The 25,545-nt window shown below is 36.1% G+C and overlaps 1 protein-coding gene across 2 annotated transcripts in view; it reads left to right on the top strand.

The window, feature by feature from the left end:
- The window catches only part of HOMER1 (homer scaffold protein 1), an 86,000-nt gene that overhangs the window by 32,431 nt on the left and 28,024 nt on the right, over positions 1-25,545 (top strand). For both annotated transcript variants that reach the window (XM_036410987.2, XM_045571663.1), the window contains exons 2-5: positions 437-593; positions 6,000-6,131; positions 12,481-12,573; positions 18,385-18,524. In XM_036410987.2, coding sequence (XP_036266880.1) covers positions 437-593; positions 6,000-6,131; positions 12,481-12,573; positions 18,385-18,524 — 522 coding nt within the window. The remainder of the gene's footprint in view (positions 1-436; positions 594-5,999; positions 6,132-12,480; positions 12,574-18,384; positions 18,525-25,545) is intronic.

The following is a 25,545-nucleotide window of genomic DNA, read 5'->3' as shown; positions in this document are numbered from 1 at the left end:
CCATTTTAAACAGAAAGCACAAAAATGCAAAGTACCCGGCACTAAATAGATCACAGAAAAAGGACACTTGATTATGAGAGTTGGAACAGAAGGGCTGAGTGTTGTCTTGATCAGTGTCAGATGGGAACATGCTTTTCCAAGGACACACATTTTTCCACTGCAGAAGACCGAGAAAGGATCCCAAGCCTTGCTTTTGGGGTTACAAATACATTTTGTTGAGTAGGCAAATTCGCAAATACAGAAATGAGGATTGACTCTCATTTAAAGAAGCTTATGATTGAATACTTAGAATATTGTAATTTGAAAGTGTCTCTTGTTTTTCAGGATGTGGGGAGTTTTTGGTTAAGTGGAGTCATCCTCATAGTTTTCGTGTTTTATTGTCCAGTGGAATAAAACTGGCTGGTTTCAGAGTGTCATTTTATTTTCTCCCTCACAGGGAACAACCCATCTTCAGCACTCGTGCTCATGTCTTCCAGATTGACCCTAACACAAAGAAGAACTGGGTACCCACCAGCAAGCACGCAGTTACTGTGTCTTATTTCTATGACAGCACAAGAAATGTGTATAGGATAATCAGTTTAGATGGCTCAAAGGTAAGTTACATTTACTTTAAATAATCTTGCTATTTTGCTTTATACAGTATAGCATCTCAGTTTTAGAGGAATGTTTATTAAAATATTGAGAGATTTTAAAACAACTTTAAAAAACAAAATTGATCATTTTAAAAAAATACTTTCTTATTGATTTCAGAGAAGAAGGGAGAGGGAGAGAGAGAAACATCAGTGATGAGAGAGAATCATTGATCGGCAGGCTCCTGCATACCCCACACTGGGGATTGAATTTGAAATCTGTGCATGTGCCCTGACCAGGAATCAAACCTTGATTCACAGGTTGATGCTCAACCACTGAACCATGCTGGCTGGGCCAACATTGATCATTTTTAAGGTATTGACATATTTTGTCCACTAAATTACTTGGATTAACCACCTTATTTATACTAAATTACATGTCAAAATACTCTACAAATCTGAGATCAGTTTTATTTGGGAAATATTCATTGATTATCTGTTATATGTCAGACATTATGTTAGGGGCTAGGAATATAGTGGTGAATAGGGTGGATGTAATTTCCACTCTTACAGATTAGTATGCTGTTCAAAATCCCTAAATCATATGAAGTCTATCAATAGCAATATTAAAGTTTATCCTTCATTTGGAAAGAAGCCTATGGAGAGTTCCTACATTTTTATTTTTAGGAGAGGCAGATAGTCTAATATTTAAGAGCATAGCCAAGACCGGTTTGGCTCAATGGATAGAGCATCAGCTTGGGGACTGAAGGGTCCCGGGTTCGATTCCGGTCAAAGGCATGTACCTTGGTTGTGAGCGTATCCCCAGTAGGGGGTGTGCAAGAGGCAGCTGATCCGATGACTCTCTCTCATCGATGTTTCTAACTCTCTATCTCTCTCCCTTCCTCTTTGTACAAAATCAATTAAAAAAATATATATATTAAAAAAAAAAAAAGAGCATAGACTACCTGGATTCATGTCTCAGCTCTTCCATCTACTAAGATTTTGACTTTGGGCAAATTACCTCTCTGAGCTTCATTGTTCTCACCTCAGTGCTTGAAATTGTAAGGATTAGCTGAGTTAATATATGCAAAAACACTTAGTTAGTGCCTGATGGATAGTATACCCCTCAAAAGGGGAAAAATTCCAATTTTTTATCAGTGAATTTTGAACAACACATGAAGATAAAGAAATGCTAAGCATCATATTCTGGATATAAAGTGTGTAGAATGAGGGCTCCATTCTTTTTCTTCAGTGTTCATGAAGCCACGAGGCCTTTCTGTTCTCAGGAATTTTAGCAATTTAGTTTAGGGGTTAAGGACACAGATTGTATAACCGGACTGTCTGGTTTGAATTTTTGCTTTACTACTTGCTAGCCATTTGGCCTAGAGCAAGTTATTTAATGTCTTAATACCTCAGTTTTCTCATCTGTGAAAAAGAATTAGTAAGTTGTCTACATCATCAGATCATGGAATCATTGTAAAGATGAAATATATTTAGGCAAAAGCACTTCAAGGGTGTATAGTAATCCCTATACAAATACAACTGTTACTGTTACCATTATTAATATTATCAAGCTGTTAATTATGTAGTACTGAGTGGTTTGGGGGATTAAAAGAAAAATCTGATTTAATGCTCAAACTTCAGTCTTTTCTGTGTGCTCATTTCTTATACCCTGTTTCCCCGAAAATAAGACTGTCATATATTAATTTTTTCTCCCAAAGTTGCGCTAGGTCTTATTTTCAGGGAAACATGGTATTATTAACTAGATTATAGACTCCAGGGGCTATTTGTACTTCGGTTCACAAGTGACTAATTTGTATTTATTTGAATAATTGATCCTATTTTCATTTTCATTTGGAGGATTTAAAGGACTTGGAAAATTGAAATAGTTAATGTCTGTGAAAGTTTTTTTTTTAAATGAAGAACAATTTTGTCATAGTTTATAAGTGAAGTTAACAGATATTATTATTAATTTAGATTCTAGAATGTTAATTTATTTCTTTTCCCTGATTTGAATCTTTAGTTCTCTATGATCTGTGTTTCTCTCTTGGCCCAAACTACAGATAAAATGTCAATTTATTAGACAGGAGAGTTAGATGGTATAAAAAATAAAGTTCAACTGAAGTAGTCTCATGTACTATGTGATTAAGTAATCCTCATGTGTCTTCCTTCTGGAGCATTATGAACTATTGCTTCTGGCATTTTTATTTTTGAACATACTTTGCAGCTTGTAATTTTTAGACTCTTAAATAATTCCTTTGAAAAGTTTTTGTTTCATTTCTTTTAATAAATTCCACCCTCTGTAGCAATTACATGTTTCTATCACATTTTCTACTTTCTAGTTACCTTTCTAAGCTGATGCTGTTAACCACTGCAGTTCCCTGCAGGAGTCATCGGGGTTTTTTTGTTTTGTTTTTTATAAGCCCTACTGGCTTATTTGATGCAGCTAAGTGAGTGTTTTTCTTACTACTCTCACTTCTGTTTCTGCACAGTGTGATCAGTTGAAAAGACCTTAGGTGCTCTGACTAGAAAATGTACTTTTACTGAGCTAGTAAAGTTTGCAGAGACATCAACTTGGCCAAAGGCCAGGATCAGGGCACTCCATGATCTGTAATAACACAGCATTTCTACCTCTTCTCCTTGAAAGGACAAGAACGTTGGGATTGAGACATGTTTATTTTATAGAACTAACTTTTTCTTTTAATTGGATTCACTGTAGCATTCTATTCAAGGAAGTCTAATAAAATATGTTTTTAAGGAAATGTTCAGAATGGGGATTAAAACAGAACACTTAACTGAAAAGTAGAAAAAGTTCATTTGAAATAGTTAAAGCTGAAGGTCAGTACCACATGGATGGGTTTCTCAGCTGCCTGGAACATCTATTGCCATCTCACTTTCTGAGTTATTAGGGTCACGTGTTAAATGCTCTTCTCTTCTTGAAAACACTAATGTACCTTCCTCAGGGTACAGTCCAGGATCGTGGGATCCAAAGTAGTGCCTGACAGTCCTGGCCATCTAGCCTTTATCATATCCTGGCCTTATGGTCTTCATAAGCACTTACCACTCACAGAAAATTTGTCAGCTGTTTATTTATGTAGTCATTGATGGACTCTTTTTGCTGTAGAATGTGATCCACTATTATATTGCCTCTTATTGTATCTCAGGTTTATAGAATTGTGCTTGACATTAATAGGTACTCAATAAAATAGTTGAATAACCAAATGGTTCCTTAGCAAACTAATACTTACCCACAGGGAATACTTCCAAGACTGTGAGTGGATGCCTGAAAATGCAGATAGAACTGAATTGTTTCCTGTACAAACATACACTTTACAGCTTTTCTTTGGTATACTCAAATTGCCAGCGTCACTACTCTTGTGCTTTGGGGCCATTATTAAGTGAAATAAAGGTCACCTGAACACAAACACTGGGACATTCAACAGTCAGCCTGATAACCTAGACAGGTACTAAGTGACCGTGGGCAGGTAGCGTATGTAGTGTGGCTAATGCTGGACAAAGGCATGATCAGGAGGCAAGACAGGACAGCGAGAGATTTCATCATAATACTCAGAACAGCATGCAACTTAAAACTTATGAATTGTTTACTTCTGGGAATTTTCCATTTAATAATTCAGACTTCTGTTGATCACAGGTAACTGAAACTGGATATAGGGGGACCATTCTATATTCTTTTCCATTCAGTCTTTTCATTCTATGACAATCTCGCAAATTAGTGCAGTTATTAGCCACATTTTACAGGATCTATTAATAAAATGACATGCTAGCTAGGAAAAGCAGCTTTTGAATTGAAGAGTAAGGAGGTATATGAGTATATAAATTTTGTAAGAGGTAAACAAAAAAACTTAAGGACAAGGGCTCCATATAACAACAGGTGACACATTTGCTGTCTTTTAGAGAAAGCAAGGGACCACTCTTCTACTGTCTTCTTTAGCAGCCAGGTGTCATACTTTCTTTTTTTATTTTTTATTAAATTATTATCTGTGTACATACTTTACCATTGCCCTCCCTCCTCCCATACAAACCCACCCTCCCCAAAGTTTTGTGTCCATTGGTTGTACTTATATGCATGTATACAAGTCCTTCGGTTGTTCTCTTATCTCCCCCAGATCTCCCTCCCCTCCCCGCTGTAATTTGACAGACTGCTTATTGCTTTACTGTCTCTATATCTATCTTTTGGTTCATCAGTTTATAATGTTCTTTCATACTTTCATTATTATAACTTCACCAGTGCCTGCTTAGCTCATAAATATTTACATTATATGGTTTTTCACATGGTAAATTTAGCTTTGTTCTAAAAATGCTTGATTTTTATTCCATAGTTAATAAATTACCAGAAAACCACTTATGAATGTGATCACATTTTAATTTTTAATTTTTAAAATATATTTCATTGATATTTTACAGAGAGGAAGGGTGAGGGAGAGAGAGCTGGAAACAACGATGAGAGAGAAACATCCAACATCCATCAGCTGCCTCCTGCACCCCCCCCCCCCCCCCCCACACACACACACACTGGGGATGTGCCCGCAACCAAGGTGCATGCCCTTGACTGGAATCAAACCTGGGGCCCTTGAGTCTGCAGGCCAACACTTCATCCACTGAGCCAAACCAGTCAGGGCACATTTTTATTTTTAATGAATCACTTTGTAATCTCAATTTTGGAGGGCAGTAGACTTAAATAAAATGGATTCTAAACTTTCACAGTCCTGGCAGAGGAATTTAAGTTAGGTAATGTTATAATAATAGTTGAAATCTATTTTAGTGATCACCAAAGTTAATATTTAATAACATACTAAAATACTAGTTTTATAAGAAACTATGTGTTAAACAGATATGATAGTGATTCTCCATATCATGAATTTATACCACTTTATGAGAAAAGAAATGAAGTATGTATTTCAAGGTTTGTTTTTCCCTTGAGTAAAGGAAAAATACTAAATGATTGAAAGTCTTTTTTGTATCATAATATATTTCAAGTAAGTTAGCTTTTGGAAAATGGTTGATTATGCATTTGAGAAAATTAGTGTACAAATAGAAAATTTTCCTATTGATGTGTTCATTTTTGAAAAATTTTTTGGGGAATGAGAAATAACTATTTTAAAGAAACAACTGTTAAAACTTACTTGCTTTTAGTGACTATCATCAAAATTAATAGATGTTAAGTAAACATCTATTTTGACTGTAAGGTATTGAAATTTTTGATAGAGAGCCATTTTATTTATAGTCCTAATAGTTACCTTTTTTCCACTCTGTCACTTGCAATAATATAAACTATTTCTATAACTATACTGTATATTTAATGTAGTGGCTCATTAAGAATCCTAAATTTTTATGTAACTAAATAATCCTGAGTTTAAATGTCTGTTTGCTAATGTTGGGCAGGTTATTCATACTTGCTTTATTTTTCAGGCAATAATTAATAGCACCATCACCCCAAACATGACATTTACAAAAACTTCTCAGAAGTTTGGCCAGTGGGCCGATAGCCGGGCAAACACTGTTTATGGACTGGGATTCTCCTCTGAGCATCATCTTTCAAAAGTAAGTTAATTCATCAGATCTAAGTGGAAATCTTCATCTTTAGATCAGATGTCTTAAATAGATAGTAGCAAATGGAGAGTGTAAAATACATAGGAGAAATTTGTTTAATATTCTCTTAACTGTTGCGATTTTAGAGCAGGAAGATAATCATTGGATTCTGTTGTCAATTGGAAAATTTATTGCACACATTAAAAATAGTCACTGCTGATTGAGAAGGCTTTGAATAGTTAACTGTGTGTATGATAGGAAATAAAACATCTGAATTACCACTTCAGAATGGACTTTGCTCATGACTTTACATCCTTAGTTGGAGATAGTCTGCAACATAGGTAGATACCAACCTGTTATGAATTATGAAAACTCAAGCTGATAATGGTATGTATTTCAACTTTCTGACATGACAGTAGACACATATAAACCACTATGTTTAGGGAAAGCTGTGCATTGTCTGGGTCAGAATTACTCTGAGCTCTCTGATGCAATACAGAGACCCAATAGATACTATGAAGAGTTCTTGGGAAATACTCCTCTTCTGACCAAGTGAAGTACTATGGCTAGAAAAGCCAATATAATACAGAGCATCACCAGGCTAAATATTGGAAGCAAAACAGTTGTCCTGCCTATAAGCAAAGCCAAGCAGTGTTCACATCAGCAGCACCTTGAGTTCTGTGGTTATCACATGGAAAGAATATGTAAGGAAAAAAGGAAACAATCTCAGGATGTAGGGTCTTTCCGTAGCTGGGGTTCAGGAATCTGGAAAAGGGGCTGCGCGTGAATGGATAAACTAGACATGAGATATAAGTTTTGAAGGCATGGGGGAAAGCCACACAGAAACTTAGTTCTAGTGACTTAAGCTCCCTGAGAATCTCCAGACTCGTGGCTTTTTATTTGCTGGAAAACACTTTGCCCTTTAGGAAAGCAGATATACATATCAAAGGTAAGGTTTGATAAACAGGAAAAGATTATTAGGTTAGGGGAAATGCCTTTGGCTGTTCCAGCAGCAGGTAATAGCATGCAGATTTTCAGCCCTGCTGAATATGTCCATTCAACCTTTTGAGGAATTCTTGCATTTATTATGACCCCCTGGACTTAGTCTCCAGCATTGGGATACTAAGATGATGGAGAAAATGACTCAATTTTGCTCTTCAAATTCTGTGCTCACCCAACCCAAAGATTTATGCTTAAAACTTCTCTCAAGCTTTCAGTTAAAAGGACAACCCTACATTTGAAACACTTTACATGTGTTTTAGTATACACAGGATCTCATGGCTTGAGACTTCAAATTGTTGGGGTCATTCAGATTCTTTTTAAAAGTCTTACACTTTTTGTGAATATTGACTTGAGGTTATTATTAGATAGTTCAGTGGATATCACATGGAAAGAATATGTAAGGAATAAGTATGAAATAAGCTATTTGTTTCCTTTTGTTTTAGTTATAAACATTCCTTAACACTTGTTTTCAGATGTTATCTTTTTCATAAATTGTAGTTTAAAGCTCAATTTTTAGACGATTTTAACTTTTGCCTTGGTGATTATAAGTCATTTTTATAGGACAATTAAAACAAACAAGTTATCTAATTTGGTTTCTCTTATTTTTTTTTAATAAGTTTTTATTGTTCATACTATTACAAATGTTCCTTTCCCCCCTCCTCCCACCATTGCTCTCCTCCACCAGGTTCCCACCCCACCCTCTGCCCTTTCCCCTCTCCCCATTGTCCTCATCCATAGGCGCACAGTTTATGTTCAGTCTCTTCCCACGCCCCCCTCTCCCCTTTTCCCCAAGAATCGTCAGTTCACTCCCCTTCCATACCTCTGATTCTATTATATTCAACAGTTAATATGGTTCATCAGATTTTTTTAATTTCCTTGGTTTTTAGATTCACTTGTTGATAGTTACGTATTTGTTGTTCATAATTTTTATCTTTGTTTACTTTCTCTTCTGAAAGAACTCCCTTCAGCAATTCATATAATTCTGGTTTGGTGGTGATGAACTCCTTTAGCTTTTTTTTATTAGTGAAGCTCTTTATCTGGCCTTCGATTCTGAGTGATAGCTTTGCTGGGTAGATTATTTTTGGCTGTAGGTTCTTGCTATTCATCACCTTGAATATTTCTTGCCATTCCCTTCTGGCCTGCATGGTTTCTGTTGAGAAGTCAGCTGACAATCGTATAGGTGCTCCTTTATAGGTTACTACCTTCTTTGCTCTTGCTTCTTTTAATATTCTCTTTGTCTTTTGCTCTTGGAATTTTAATAATGATGTGTCTCGGTGTGGTCCTCTTTGGATTCCTTTTGTTTGGAGTTCTGTATGCTTCCTGGACTTGTAAGTCTAATTCTTTCACCAGGTGGGGGAAGTTTTCTGTCACTATTTCTTTCAGTATGTTTTCGATATCTTGCTCTCTCTCATCTTCTGGGACCCCCATAATTCTGATGTTGGTTCGCTTGAAGTTGTCCCAGAGGTTTCTTACATTATCTTCAATTTTCTGGATTCTCTTGCCTTCTAGTTTCTGTGGAGGAGTGTCTTCTGGCTCTTTATGTTCCAAATCTTTGACTTGATTCTTGCGATCATCCCTCCTGTTTTTAGGACTCTGTAAAATATTTTTTATTTCAGACAATGTATTCTTTATTTCTTGTTGATCCCTTATCATTTCTTGTTGACTCCTTATTAATTCTAGTTGATCTCTTTTCATATCCTCATAAGCCTTATCCATCTTTTCTAGGAAATTCTTGAAAAACCTTATAAGCGTAGATTTGAACTCTATATCCAGATGCTTTTTGTCCTCCATTTCTTTTGTTTGTGATCTATTTTGTTGTCTCATTTCACAGTTACAGATGGGGCGGGGTTTCAGGGTGGAGCCTGCAGCTTTGGCTTCTGTCAGCCCCGCCCTATGCGGGTCCTTCAGTGCTCGCTGCCAGCGCCTCTGAGAGAAAGGTGCCCTCGATTTTCGCCTGCTGCCAAACAGGCTATGCTCTCCCACAATGAGCCCGGTATTGGGGTTCAGTTCAGTTGGAAGTGGAGTTGGAGGTGGCGTTCACAGCAGTCTGGAGCCCCAGTCTCCTTCCCGTCAGGGCAATCCCCCGGCACAGCCGACCGTCCCTTCTCTGCGCGCAATGTGCGCCTCCGGGACCTCCTTCCGCCTCTCCCCGGGGTTCCGCCTTACAGCCCGGCTCCCTATGGCTGAGCCTGAGTCCCCGGGGTCCGGCCTAGAACTGGGGTTCAGAGCAGTCGGGGGCCCAGCACAGTCGGAGTTTTATCTCCTTTCCGCTGGGGAACGCCCGCCAGGCACTCGGCCTCCCTCCTCTCAGGTCCGTCCTCTCCGCACCCCGCGTCTCCGTACCTTGGGCTTTTCCAGCTCCTCCGCGCCTCCTTCTGGTTTTCTCCTTGCTTCTCGCTGTAGAATTTCCAGTCAGTCAACCTTCCTGTAGTTCTGGGCAATGTCCGTTTTATATTTTAGTTGTATTTTATTGAAATTGTTGTGTGCGGCTGCGGCTAGGTGTTCACCTGGGCGCAGCCATCTTGGATCTCCCTAATTTGGTTTCTCTTATACCAGTGGTTTTGCAAACTCATTAGTCAACAGAGCCAAATATCAACAGTACGATTAAATTTCTTTTGAGAGCCAAATTTTTTAAACTTAAACTTCTTCTAATGCCATTTCTTCAAAATAGATTCTCCCAGGCTGTGGTGTTTTATGAAAGAGCCACACTCAAGGGGCCAAAGAACTGCATGTGGCCCTCGAGCCGTGGTTTGCCGACCACTTTCTTATACCCAGCTAATTCTCTAAATACATTACTTGAACTGTGGTAGAGGTATACATTTTAGAATCAAAGTATTTCAACATAATGGGGACACAGGCATCTGGCTGAGCATTGCCTCTCCATAAACAATTCCCTTGGGAAATTATATGTTCATTCTAATACTTTTGCCATTACTCAGAACCTTAGGACTTTTCTTTTGGAACCATCCATTACAGACTATAGCAAGAATAAAATAAAACTATAATTATATTCCACTTGCTGAATTTTTTTGGTTAGCACAGGAACTGAAATGTGGCTTAATATCTTCAATAAACTTGCATGAAATGATTTTTGAGCTTAAGTAATTTTGACTATATATTAAGTTTTTCATTGTGTCTTTCAGGTTAGTGGGAAAGTAGCTAATGTAATAAAGGAATAATTTATTAAATTCTGTTCAATTATACTGTCTCCTCTCATTTGATCTTTTTTCTGGGAATGGCTTTTATATTTCAAGAATTTTATTTTCTTTTTTCAAAATTAGCATATATTTTTGACCAATCTTACCAGTAGTGAATTCTAGTATTTTGCATGTGGATTGGCTATCAGGAAACAGCCTATTAGTTCTCAGAGTCAAGTCCAGGTTTTTATTCACTAGACTTGACTCCAAGAGTTTACAGTTAATCTCTTCAGGATGCTTTGGACCAAAGCATTCTGAAGAGACTAATCTTGAGGTCTAATGTGGATGCTTTATAAACTGTAGAGGACCCAACGAAGTGTATAATATTTTATAGAAATGAAGCAAACATGTAAATATTCTGACTTGTTTTATCATTAAAATGTATAAATGAATGCAAGGGGTTGGAGAAGCCCCTGAAGCAATTGTAGACGGAGGCCTCTCAAAGTAAGGGAGACGGGCAGTATTAGAACAGGGTGGTTTGTTAAGGTTGATGTATAAGAAAAATTATAGCTATGCTTGTAGTGCTTCCTGAGCTGTATTTTGTTATCATGGAAACTTAAGTCTTTAAAAGTTAGCAAAGCATAGGTCTTTCTGAAATTGAGAAGGGTTTTAAACATTAACTACTTTGGAATGCTAAATTAGTGTAAGAAAAGCTTTCTGTACTACAGATTATATAAAAAGAAATTAACTATGGTTAATTAATTCCACCAATATGAATAAGACCTTTTAAGCTTTGTATTCAGGTTTGTTTTGTTTTTCTGTAAGGAGATGTATTGTTTAATTAGTGAAGTATAGTAATACAGATTCACTTCCCAGATCTACAAGTTGTAGGAGGGGATGAAAGATTTAAAGCAAAACAGAAAAGTTGCAATGACAACTCTAATTTTGATCCTCTATCTCCCAAAGGCACATCAGAGTATCATGAGCCTTTCCTACCAAAGCTTTCCTTCCCAAGATGGAAATGAAATCAGAGTTGGCTTATGGGGTTTGAGGAGAGAATGATCATTTCATATTTTTATTACCAGTTTTAACCAGGTGGTTTAAATTGCATAGAGATTTTAGGTGGTTTTTATTTATTGTTTTTAGTCCTTACCTGAGGATATGTTTTTTACTTATTAGAGAGAGAGAGAGAGAGAGAGAGAGAGAGAGAGAGAGAGAGAGATGGAGATAGATAGATAGATAGAAGATAAATAGACAGACAGACATCGATTGGTTGTCTCCTATACGCACCCGACCGGGAATTGAACCAGCAACCTAGGTATGTGCCCTGATTGGGAACTAACCTGAAATCTTTTTTTTCTTTTTTTCTTCTTTTTTTTGTATGAACGATACTCCAACCAGGCCACCTGGACAGGAAAAAGATTTTAGATTTTTAAATTTGGTTATTTTGTAACCATAACTTACTCTCTCTCAGAATAGTGGTAAACTAGTATCTACTTCCAAAACATAGATAAGGTAGTATTTGTGGCCATGACATTTATAGATTTCTGTGAGTTCCTAAGAATTAGCATTTTATGTACAATAACTTTTATAATTATTACTAATCTCAAAGACCTTTGTGGAGACATATTATTCCTTCTGCTGCTGTACGTTAGCTGTTTAGGAGTCTTTAGAAATGAAGTTTTATTAATGCCAGTTAGTGGTAATAGTAAATGTTGCTGTTTGTATTGTTGAAAATAAAATACCTTACATAATACAAGAGTTTATGTTATAGTGAAAGTTAAAAGCATGCTCCAGATACTGAGATGTTTAGAAATTGATACTTAAGAGATTCCCTTTCACACATGATATACAAACACAGTATGCCCATCTTTACTGATTCCTCTCCTGATATGTACCTCTCTCTCCTGCCCCCCACTCTGTCTTAGTAAAGTATATCTGAAAAACCAAGGAAGGACATAGGTAAGCTAGCTGACACCAGATTCTAACTTAGTTATGTTGTGATGTTTTTGAATGAGATTTGTCAATGTACTTTGCAGTATACATATGTTTTGGTATTTGGTTTCTTTTTTTGTTATTTTCATATTATAATTGTAATTATTTTGAGGGTTAGGTTGCATGCATAAGAGTCAGTTACAGAGAAACTAAAAGAAAATTAAGGTAAAAGTGATCATTGCAACTTATTTTTATTTGGTTAATGTATATAGTCTTTATACATTCAGTTTGCAGAAAAGTTTCAGGAATTTAAAGAAGCTGCTCGACTAGCAAAGGAGAAATCACAAGAAAAGATGGAACTTACCAGTACACCTTCACAGGTGGGTGTTTAATTTCTATGCTTACTTATGAGCCTTGTTCATATTAGATGATATCCTTTATGCCAGAGTTAAACTTCAGAACATAACGGCAAAATTAAGATAATTTTCAAAGTGGACATAGAAATGTACCCTTCAGTTCATCTGTAGTAGTCAAGAAAGAAAGGTGTTTGGTTCCATATAGGTATGCTAATGTCTACAAGAATCTGGGGGTGGGGAGGGATTAGCTTAGCAATTAAAGTCAGATTTTTAAAATGTGCATACAACTTAAAAACAATCGTGCCTATGGAGCATAGACTGACCTATTGCTTGTGTTCTGTGATAGTCACTGAGGTGCAGCTGCCGGAGGAGACACAGGGTTGGCTCAGGAAAACGGAGGAGCAGAGTTCAGCTTTGTGCCTTTTCTCTTTAGTGATTATTTTTGACGTTTACTTGGGAGTTTTATGAAGATCAGATGTACAAATGTTTCTCTGGAATAATGTCAGTAGTAGCAGATTTACATAAAACTTTTTTGAGGAAGTAAATAGAAATTGCCTTGGAATTTGGTGACTAGCTAGATGTTTGGAACATTTTAGAAAACTTTCACTATTCACTTTCTTCCCCACCCTGCACCAAACTCTGTTTGGCAAACCCTACTGGTATAAAGAGTTTTGGGTGTGTACTTTTTTTTTTTTAAAGGAAAGGAGAACTCTCAAGTATGCTTTAAAGTACATATTTCTTCACAGACTAAAAGTGTACTCTAGATTGAAGCTTCATTATACCTCCTCTGTACTAACCGTGACCAGGAATAACATGAATGATCATTTTGAAGTTTCCCTTGAATCTGTCTTTCCCCAAGTGCTCTGATGGTATAGTGATACTTTTAAGCATAAAAGCCTATTTAAAATTTAGTACCAATACGTGCTGGGAACTTCAGTTCCTCAGGTGAATGATTGTAGTGTTGCAAGAGAATACTCACATGACCCCAATGAAACTGTAATGGATTATTACATTTTGCCTTTGAACTTAGTTTCTGCTTCTCCAAGCACAACTTGTTTTTGTGTAATTGGCCATGGACTATTACAGGTCGCTAAGATACCTGCTCCTCTTTGGTGGAAGTAGTGTCTTTAAGCCTTTACATTCTTTGAAGGGCTATATCCAAGACATACCATAAGCCCATCAGTATTTGAGAGCCAAAAATACATTGACGCCAATTTATCTTTTCAAAATATTTGAAGTTTGATTGTTAAACGAAGCCAGAGAAATAGTGAAGGGGGAAAAAAAGAATTTTTTTCCCACTTCTCTTTTCTTCCCTTTTTGTGACAGTCCATTGCGGTGTTATTAATATTTGTTTTAGTTTGCAGTATTTGAACGCTGGCTACTCAAATCCTATTCAGCTAAAGAACAGAGCTTGGTTCTCAGTGGTTTAACCCAGTCTGCTAAATTAAGGCTCTGCCTGGAGAATAGAATATGACTCATGAATTCAGCAAAAGGATCAGAAGGTTAAATGGAATAATTAATAATAGTAAACACTCAAGCATAGCTTTTGTTTTTATTTGAGGAGGGATAAACAAGTGGTTAAGAGTATGGGTGTTCAAGTCTGACAAGCTTAGTTATAAATCCTTTTTCTGTCACTGTGTGATCTTGCTAAAATAGCTTATAGATCTATTACTGTTTCATTACTTTATAGGATGGTTAGGAGGAACAAATATGATAATGGCAACATTATTATAACAGACTAGAGGCCCGACACACGAATTCATGCATGGGTAGGGTCTGACCAACCTGCCCTAGTTGGGGCCAATCAGGCCAGACCAGCCAGGGCCTGGGGGAGCTGTGGGTGGTTGACCAGAGTTCTCCTTTCCTGCCCCCTGGTCAAACTCCTGGTTGAGGGGACAATTTGCATATTAGCCTTTTATTATATAGGATGACATTACGACGGTGTCATACGATCACGGCAATAGAGACCATCTTTGAATCTGGTTTTCTGATTAAAGCAAGTTACTATTTAAAAAAAAATTTATAAAATGGGAATAAGAAAGTTACCTTCTTATAGGGTTTTATGAGATTTCAATGAGGATTACAAAATGCTTGCATATAGTAAATGCTTAATAAATGTTAACAGCTGTTGTTGGTAATATGGTTTTAATGGTGCAGATAATGATGTAAAACCTCAATATAGGATCTGGCACATAACAGTTATTTAGAAAAACACAAATTCCTAATTGAATAAAGCCTGCATCCGAAACTCCTGGAAGGGTTAAAACACAAGTTGCTGGTTTCTACCCGCAGAAGTCTGATTTGGTGAGGCTGAGGTGGGGCCCAGGAATGTGCATTTTTAAAAAAATACATATTTTATTGATTTTTTACAGAGAGGAAAGGAGAGGGATAGAGTGTTAGAAACATCGATGAGAGAGAATCATCAATCAGCTGCCTCTTGCACACCTCTTACTGGGGATGTGCCCGCAACCCAGGTACATGCCCTTGACCTGAATCGAACCCAGGACCTTTCAGTCCACAGGCTGACGCTCTGTCCACTGAGCCAATCCAGTTTCTGCAGGAATGTTCATTTCTAACAAGTTTCCAGAGATGCTGATGCTGTCAGTCTGGGGACCACACTGTGAGAAGCAGGTCCGTGGACAAACCATTCCACCTCTCTGAAGCAGCCTGGCATTGAGCGCAAAGTTATCCACTTTCCCTCTCTTAAACTTCTGAGTGCGGTCATGTCAGATAATCTTATTTTTAAAAATGATTCTTTATTGTTGAAAGTATTACCAATAGTCTTAATGTTTCCTGGATAAAGGATGCATCTTTAGGGAATAGGTTGAATTACATGTTAAATGTTAGTTTCTTTCATATTACCCTTTAAATAACAGACATTAACTTAAAACTTTTTCTGTATGGAAGATCTTATATTCATATGTTTCCATGGAAATCTTATAACAATTTTATATCAAATCAAGAGTTATGACTGGTTTTACTCCTGAAATTTTTTATATGGTTCACAGTAAAAATACTACATTCCAGTTAACTTGTTAGTTTTTTTTCTCTCTCTCAGAATATGCATTAAAGGGTTATATAATCAGATGCTATCAAAATTTTTCTTCATTGGAGTCTAGAAAAACAATTTAGCTGTCATTCGTCTAAGACTTTTAAATTGAGTCAGGAAAGAGAAAGAGAAGAATAGAAGGAAGAGATCATAGATGGAGCATTATGCAGAAGGTACTGCTATGAGGGGGGAGGATGGAAACAGATTAGCCACTATATCTGAGACAGGAAGGAAGGATAAAAATGGATTCAGATACAGATAAGAGGGAGATTGAGGAAATCTCTGCCAATTTATTTCTATATTCTCTGTGAAAGAAGAATTCAGTCATTCACTGAGAGGAAGGACAACTAAAAAGAGAGAAGGTTTGAACAGAGTTTTGGAAACAGCTGTTAGGTAAAGAAAAGAAAAAAAAAAAAGAAGAATCAAACGGAGTAAAGATTACTTCAAGATCATAATTAAAGTCAGAGCTCAAAATTATCTTCATGGCACCAGTCAGCATATTTAACAGTATTTTTTTCTCTCATAGCTCTTGGTAGCTTGGGCATATAAGAATAGGGAATGATGGCTCATTTTATATCAAATTAAAATTGACAGCATAGATGTTATAAAAGGTAAAGGAAACCTGAAAACTGGGATGATGTTAGTGAGAGTATAATGAACATGATTGGCTTTCCGGTGTATGGAGAGCGATCTTGAGGTCGAAGAGCAGGTGGGAAGTGGGTTGGGTTGAGAGGACAGGAGGGGATGCAGCACAAGTTCTCTTTGGTTGGAATCAAAACTAGTAGTTGATGAGTTAATCTAAAAAGTCAGTTAGCCGAAACCAGTTTGGCTCAATGGATGGAGCGTCGGCTTGGGGACTGAAGGGTCCCGGGTTCGATTCCGGTCAAGGGCATGTACCTTGGTTGCGGGCGTATCCCCAGTGGGGGCTGTGCAAGAGGCAGCTGATTGATGTCTATCTCTCATCGATGTTTCTGACTCTCTGTCTCTCTCCCTTCCTCTCTGTACAAAATCAATAAAATATATTAAAAAAAAAAAAAAAAGAATGGTGGGTGTCTCTCTTCTGCCAAATTAAAAAAAAAAAAAAAAGTCAGTTAATGTGAAGAATTTTAAAAAGATTATTTAAAATTTATAAATTAAAATTCAATACTATTACGTTTATATACTCATCCATATTTTAGAGTTGAAGCCTTTTCTTTTTGAATATGAATCTATTGGAATTCCATGTTGTCTTTCTTATATAAATTATATCAATAATTAATTGCCTGTAATTTTCTGGATATTTTTTCTCAAAATAAGCTAACCCTTGGCACTTGCAAAGAAATCTGCATGTTATATTAATAGATTTTTCTGATATTGTTTATAATTGACCTGGAAGGAGTCGTTTTGGATAGTGTTCCCATTATTTCCTTAGTACTCTTTGACTTTGTTGTAAACAATGTTACGTTGTTTAACATTATCCTTTAAGCTTTACCCAGGCATTGACTATTAGTGGAAACAAAGAGGATTCAGGAGAAAGATTTAATGAGTGAAATTAAAGTTTGAAATAGAGGTTCCATTAATATTTAAAAAATAGTTAAGTGAGAATGTGGAGTCAAGAGAGTCTTTTGATCTTTGATAGCTTATATAATTTATAGCATGGTACTATTAGCTAAATTATATTTAAGTGTGAAATAAAATGCATTCAGTGGTGTAAAACCAGAAGCCCCCTTTAAAAAAAGTTAGTCTTACCACATCAATATTTTCCATATTTCTTCCCAGCACTTCATGTCCAATATTTTTCATGTAAAGTATATAAATTATCATAACATAGGCTTTTTATATTCTCCTATATTTTTTCCTAATTAGAAGCATTTCCCTGTATTAACATATTCTCATTGATTATATTTTAGGAAATCTTGTATTCTTCTAAGTTGACAAATTATGACCATACCTAACCAGTTCCCTGGTGATATTTTCATTTTCTTCCTTAACAATAGCCTAATATTTCAAGTGTAAAGTTCTATTTCCCAGCAATCACAAGGGGCCCACCAAGTTGCTCTTTCAGTATCTGATGCTGGAACTTCACCTGGTTAACATTTTATCAAATGACCCCTCATTCTGATTTCTAATATCAAATTTGGATAATTTGATCATGGCAGATGCAAGAAAAAGTGTCTTCTTGAGCTTCATTTTAAATTCAGTTTAATTTCCTAAGGGATAAATTAAATTTACCTTGATAGGCAGATCAATTAAAAGTAGATATAAGAGGAAATTTTGTGAAGAAAAATAATTCTATTTTGAGTAGGAGTCAAGAAAAGCTGAAATACACGGACATCATTATGTATGTTATAGAGGTATTTCTGATTGCTTTTCTAAGTAATTTCAGGAGTTGAGAAGTAGGATAGGTAAAAAAATTAAAACTTTTTGAAGATTTCTCTCTCCACTTCTCTGTCGTACCCTCCCAAATAAAACCTCACACCTTCTTGAATTTTTGTGCCATCTTCTCTTTCTTCTCAGGCAATTCGTTGAATATCTTTTATTCTAACTAATTAGTTGCTTATGTAAGCCCCAAAGTGTTTTAGTTCTTTGCAACTATATTCTAACTTGTGTTAGGTTTCAGGTAGTTTTATTGTGATTTGCTTTGCTTTAAAAAATTTACTTCTTCAAATTTCATTTTTAAGTCTTTGATTCAAATTTTAATTGAAATACAGTTCATAAGTAAGCATACATCAGAGCCAGTTTTAACTTTAAGATGATCTTGTGTCTTTTAGTAGAAGTATAACACTTTTTATCCCTTTGTTTTTAAGGAATCAGCAGGCGGGGACCTTCAGTCTCCTTTAACACCAGAAAGTATCAATGGGACCGATGATGAAAGAACACCTGATGTCACACAGAACTCAGAGTCAAGGGCTGAACCAACTCAGAATGCATTGCCATTTTCACATAGGTACAAATTCAATTCAACCATCATGATTCAGTAAACTATGTTTCTATGTAAACATGGAAAGTTATTTGGGTTTCGGATGAATCTTGCAAAGTTATAATCCTGAGTGAAAATTCCAGGTCAGATGTTTTTAACTGTTTTTGTTAACCTCAGAAAGATTTTAATAATTTATAGTTGCCTGGAAGGGCAGGAATGAATGTTTCCTTTATCTGTATAAAAAAGGGCTACTGACTAGTAATAGTACAAATCATTTTTCAGTGAAACAAAATGTGTGTTATTTTAAGTCTCTTCTTATCTTCTAACACAGTTGCTGAAAGGCTCCTTGTGTTAATCTGGTTTCCATTTTCATGTATGTTCTTGAGGGTTATAATTTAAAAAAATAATTTCCCACTCTGAACTTAAGCTTTCCATAGTTTTAGAGGTGATCTCACTGTGTGATTTCACAGAAGGAAGCAAGTTATTGGGGTAATTTCTAGAATGAACCTGTTAATGTGAGGATTATTTTTGCACACCATCTAACAGAAAATAAATCTTCACATGCTTCTGAATTTTAAAAAAGAATTTGATACTTTAAGCAGGTACAGTTTATCCTACATGTGTTCCAAATCAGTCACATTAATTATGGGATTTTGGGGATGTAAGGATGTCTATGAAACTGCATTATTGCAAATGTAAACAAATACCTATCAGTCATTGTCTTAAAGTTCATTTTTACCCTTCTTTGGCAATTTTTGACTTGGTAGTTTTCTTTGAAATTAAGGAAACAATTTTCCTTTGTTGTGCATCTCTTTTGGAGACCAGATTTTTAAAATCAAATTCTTTAGCATATTCAGAAGAATTGTGAAGTGAGATATTCCAAACTCTTATTTATGAGAGCCTTAATTTTGACTGAACTTGTTGGGTATTAAGGGCATAGCATTGAACATATTAGAGACTAGCATTGAGGGACCTTATGGTCAGGCTCAGGAAGAAAAAATTAGGTAAGGTTTATTTTTTAAGGAGTGAATGGGTAGAAACTATTTGACAGTGAGGCTGTTCTAACTTATTTAAAAAAAATGCCTATTTGCACAATCAGTAGACATATCTTGGAATTATCATGGAGATCATGCTTTACTATTGCATTTAAGCATTGTTTTCTTTTCTATAGCTGTAGAAACAATGGAACACATGAAAATGTTTAGTTCTGATCTGAAGACTGTGATTTGTAAAACATTCAGGCTTTTAAAATATGCAATTACAATTAAAGAGCAATTTTAAAAAAATGTTTATGTTGAGGGAAGAAAATGTCCTTTTTTATTAAATTATATTTAGTATATCCATTTAGTAAATAGACTTCACTACACTGAGTATAATTATAAACTTGAATTCTTTGCAATAATCAAGTCATGTGCATTGAATAGTTTAGCATTTAGAAATAGAATTTTTCTATTTAATATTTGTAAATGCTATTTCTAGTTTACTTTATGCACCAAAAGTTTTCTGAATGTTTATTGCTTTGCTAATCCTTGGTATTTGGAGTTTCTAACTGGTATTGGTCATTGGATGATTTTCTCCTCCTGGGAGAGTCTAATAGGAGTTATTTACTTTGATTTGAACTTCTTTGACTACTGGAATCTACAGATTAGCCGTGGAGATATTTGAGTTCTTAAAGTAAAACTTAAACAGGTCAATTTAAGCTTTTAATTGTGTTAAAAGCATTACGTAATCTTATAGTTTTCTTATTATTGTAAAGACGTTTTAGCTATAGGATTTTAGATTTATTCTCTGACCTTGTTTTGATTTCTACCTGAGACAAAAGATGATGTATATTGTAGTTAATGTTAGAATTCCAAAATGTCAGTTAGAAGAGACTTCAGAGATCATATAATCTAGGATTTTTTCAAACTGTGGTGATTTAAAATCAATTTAGATTATTCATGGCATTCTGAATATGAAATAAAAACCAAATAGGAAATGTCAAAGTAAAGTGCACATTAAGAGTAGGAACTTCAGCTCAGCTGGAGTGGCTTTGTTGGTTGAGCGATTTCCAGTGCACCAAAGGGTTGCCAGTTCGATTCCTGGTTGGAACATGCGTGTGGGTTGTGGTTCGATTCCCTACTGGTGCTCATGTAGAGGACAATCAAATGATGTCTCTCTCCCTGCCTCCCTCCCTCCCTCCCTCCCTCCTCTTCCTCTTCCCCCTCCTCTTTCTTCCCCTCCCCCTCCCTCCCTCCCTCTCTCCCTCCCTCTTTCCTCTCTCTGAGCATGTCATTGGGTGAGGATTTAAAAAAAAAGAGAGTATAAATTTTGTTTCAGTAATGTACATATTTATATGTGTGCTGGATTAACTGTTCCTATTATCTTGTGTAGAGAAAAGATCACTGGAAGACAATTAAAATTTGTTTTAAGGCTTATTTAGACCATTTGTCTTTCTTCCTTAGTACATTAAAAGTTTTTCTTTTATTTTTCAATTATAGTTGACATTCAATGTTATATTAGTTTCAGGTGTACAACATAGTGATTAGACATTTATATAACTAATGAAGTGATTTCCCCCATAACTCTAGTAACAACCAGACACCATATATAGTTGTGTGTGTGTGTGTGGGGGGGCAGCTAGGAGCGATCAGGCAAGCAGGCAGGTGAACATTTAAGAGCCAGCAGTCCTGGATTGTGAGAGGGATGTACAGCAGTCAGACATCCCCCGAGGGATCCTGGATTAGAGAGGGTACAGGGTGGGCTGAGGGGGACCTGCACAAATTTCATGCACCGGACCTGAGTACACTAAATAAAGTAGCTATATACTTATGGACTAGCATATACCTATGGAGAAGGTTTTGTTCTTTTATTCTAGGGAGTATTGTTTGCTTCACAGCATCAGCTATGTGAAATTCTGAAATTTATTATTTCTTAATAATAATAAATTCCAGGATTTTTTGTTTTTAAGATTTAAAGCTATTTAAAATTCTCTTGGAAATAGTTAATTTCATAGAATTCTCATGCTGTTAAAATATAATACTGAAATATAATATTGAAAATTAAACTTTTAATTTTGTGTATTATAAATTTATGACCTTCGGAGTTACAGTTATATATGATAAATAACTGCTGTTACATATTTGAGCATTCCAAACAGATATATAGACATTAGTAGCGTGTGAAACTATTTTTGTACTAATAAATTTTAATAACAGTTTGATTATGTTAATGAAAAATAGGCTATTTTAAGCACTGATTATATTTTGATTCTTGTAATGTTTAGATGATAGAATCTTTTAAAAAATATATTTTTATTGATTTCAAAGAGGAAGGGAGAGGGAGAGAGATAGAAACATCAATGATGAGAGAAAATCATTGATCAACTGCCTCCTGGTCGCCCCTACTGGGGATTGAGCCTGCAACCCAGCACATGCCCTTAGTGGGAATCAAACCTGGGACCCTTCAGTCCACAGGGCAAACTAGTGAGGGCAATAGAGTATCTTGGTGCTGCTAGAGTTTATGCATTTTGGGAGTACTGCCTATAGAACTATTGTGTATAAGCGATTTTTCTGCCACTACATGTTTCTGAAAAGTATTTATTAAAGGATGTATGCAGAAACATTACTTTTCAATATATTGATTTTGCTTTAAATCAGCAAACTACAAGTTTACTAAAATTTATGAAATCTGGCTGGGTTCATTTCATTTGTATTTTTAGATTTGTTCATTATCATAATTTTGGAAAGCTACTATTTTAAAACTGATTTAGGAATCCTTTGACAGTTTCAAAAACTAAATTGCGTTGGAGATGTCACATGTCATTTAGTTACATGTTAAAATTTTTAAAAAGTGCTTTATATCAAATCAAATGCAGTTTGTACTTCAAAGATGATAGAAAGGAAAAAAGTGAATGGCTGTGAAGAGCATTGGGGTCTGTACTCTCAATAGCTCTGCCAATTGTCTCTTTTATGGACAGAGAAGAAAACTTGTATGATTATAGACATGAACTACAATGGGAATGATTTTGGCAGGTAACTTGTGTGTGTAAAGCTGGGACTGGCTTAACAAGAAGCACTTTGTCATTGATACAATTGCAGATGAAAACTGCAAGTTGTGGGATTCCTCTTATTGTTGCAGTTCCAATTGACTTAAGTGCCTTCCACCACTAACCCTCAGAATTAGACTAGGTTTTTAAGAGTTCACTTGAAGGCCAAGATAGTTTGTGAGGGATTGTAACAGAACCGTTTGGAGATGTCAGAGTTTCCTTTGTCATCATTGTGAACAGGTAACACTTGATACGAAAGTGCTCTAGTAATTTGGTAACGTATGCACTTAGACATTCTCTAGGAAGTGAAAAGCAATTTGTACATTTTTAAACAAGATGCAATAAAAAATATAGTTTAGTGACCAAGAATGTTTATTGGTTTTCTGAAGAAGTATAAATTTCCTATCTTGAATTTTTAAAGAACTAACCTTTATTCTCATCTGATGTGTGAAAAGATTTTGAAGAAACTTCAAAATTTGCTGAAGCTTTTTCCCCCCAGGCATTATAACTTAACTAGAGACCCAATGCACGAATTTGTGCAAGAGTAATCCTCTGCAGCCCCGGCTGCCTCGGCCCTCGCAGCCCTTGCTTTTTCCAGAAGGTCATCTGCTGTTCAGCTGTTTGGTCGATTTGTATATTATGCTTTTATTATTGTAGATATAGGTTATTTACAAGAAGAAAAATACTACTCATTTGATATAAAGACATTACTAACCACCTTCAATAGAGATTAGTCCTTTTTCCTTCTCCTTGGCATTGACATTGTTGGCAAAGAATTAATGGCAAAGGCCGAAACCGGTTTGGCTCAGTGGATAGAGCATCAGCCTGCTGACTGAAAGGTCCCAGGTTCGATTCCATACAAGGGCATGTACCTTGGTTGCAGGCACATCCCCAGTAGGGGGTGTGCAAGAGGCAGCTGATTGATGATTCTCTCTCATCGATGTTTCTGGCTATCTATCCCTCTCTCTTCCTCTGTGTAAAAAAAAAAAATCAATAAAATATATTTTAAAAAAAGAATTAATGGCAAATAATGTTCACCGGTCTATCCTTTGTGATTGTCAACTTCTGTTTTCAAGATGACCAACTGGAGTTAATTGTGTGGTCATTCACAAGAGATTATTTGTGACTTCTGCCCTGTAGAGGGCTTTTAAAAATTCATAATTTTCTTCAATTTTGCTCTTAAAGACCATCTAAGGTGGGGATTCCAGTGGAAGGGAGGTTTGGAACATGGACAGCTCTGACCTCAGACTTAGGGAAATTGTTCTTCCTTTGAATTTGGCTTTCCATCTTTCCTCTTACTAGAATAGTAAGGGACAAGTAAATATAGAGGACAAGCAGGCCACTTAAATGTGTGAAATTTGTGGTGAATATGACAGGAGGGAATTGTGAGGTCTGTGGTAAAGTGGAATGGGTGAGGTTCACTGAACGATATTAAAGGTCTTATGCTAAGCAAAATAAGCCAGTTGAAGTTAAATATCACACAATATCACTTATATGTGGAATTGAATAAACCAAATAAACTGATGAACAAAATAGGTCATTCTGTCATATAACAGAATGACAGATCTCAGAGGGAAGGGGAGTTGAGGGGACGGGAAGAGATTAACCAAAGAACATGTGTATGCATACATACATAACCCATGGACACAGACAATGGTGCGGACTGGGGGCAAGGTGAAGGGGGGTTAAATGGGAAACATTTGTAATAATGTGAACAATAATTTTTTTTAAAAATCAACATTAAAATACAGAGGGATTGGGACTAGATGACCCATCTTGTTTCCAGTTTAGACTTTCAAATGGAATCTGTGATTTGTATATGGCTTAGCTCAGGGTAAGGATTTCTAGCTGATAGTATCCTTATAAATTCCTGGTGGAGGTATTTGGGAAGATATGACTTGCAGATTTGGAATACGGAATATTTTCTCTTTGCTGACATATTACTCTGACAGGTATTATCCTCTCAAACACAGAAACCTGACCATGTCATGTTCCCTCTTAAAATGTTTCAGTGGCATGGTGTATGTGGACCAATCCATGGTCATCAGAGGAGGCCTCCCCAGACTCATCATCTGTGCTTCTGTAGCAATTACTCTGAATGGCTTGTGCTCCTCCACATACAACCAAGCAACCAGGTTGTTGCTCAAGTACAAGTCTCTGCTTCCTTGTTTTTGGAATGTCCTCCCTTTTCTTTGCAATGGCTGCATATACACATGAGACACACACACGTCATACACTCTCCCACCTGACTTCTGCCTCTAACTTGACCACCAACTGGTCAGTCCCTATGTATATATGTTCTATAAGTTCCAGCATCAACTTTTCTGGCAAGCTTTCTTTCATGCTGTCAGACTGAATTATGTTCCTTCCTCTCTTAAATCCCTGTTACCTTCAAACTGACATATGGAGGTTAACATTAACTTCTCAGTCTATTCTGAGGCAAGGATTGTGTTTTATTCATTTGTATCCCTGGTGCATCCATGGTAGACATTCAATAAACATATGAATGAAATAATTTTCCTCACAGAAATTGAGTACATGTTCTGAATGTCCTTGGTACTGTCAGCTAAAGTTACACCTATGGATTCATAAGACCTTGAAGCTAAGATATAAAACGAGCTATATTCCTTGAAAATCAGTTATTGTTGTCAGTAAGAATTTAACTGACTACCTAGTTTTCTTGAAAGCTTCCTAATTTGTACAAAGAAATTTTAAAGATAATGTGTTAATAAGCAACGTTAAGTTCTTAAACAATGTGAAAGATGCTAAAATGTGCATTTTTCTTAATAAAATAATTTATTTTCTTGAGAATAATTTTTCTCATTTAAAAAACAGTGCAAAGTCACTTAATGATATATTTTCTGTGGAATTAGACAATATTTGTCTCCTTTTTTACCAGTTGACCACCCTTACCCTCCCGCAGCCATTCTCACTCCAGGCAACCCCTACCGCCTCCATGTCTGTGTCCATTGGTTATGCTACAGTAATATGCACACATACAAGTCCTTTGGTTGTTCTCTA

This window comes from Pipistrellus kuhlii, unplaced genomic scaffold (genome assembly GCF_014108245.1).
Source record: "Pipistrellus kuhlii isolate mPipKuh1 unplaced genomic scaffold, mPipKuh1.p scaffold_m20_p_4, whole genome shotgun sequence".
Taxonomy (NCBI): Eukaryota; Metazoa; Chordata; class Mammalia; order Chiroptera; family Vespertilionidae; genus Pipistrellus; species Pipistrellus kuhlii.
Note: the sequence above shows the minus strand (reverse complement) of the source record. Positions and strands in the feature narration are given on the sequence as shown.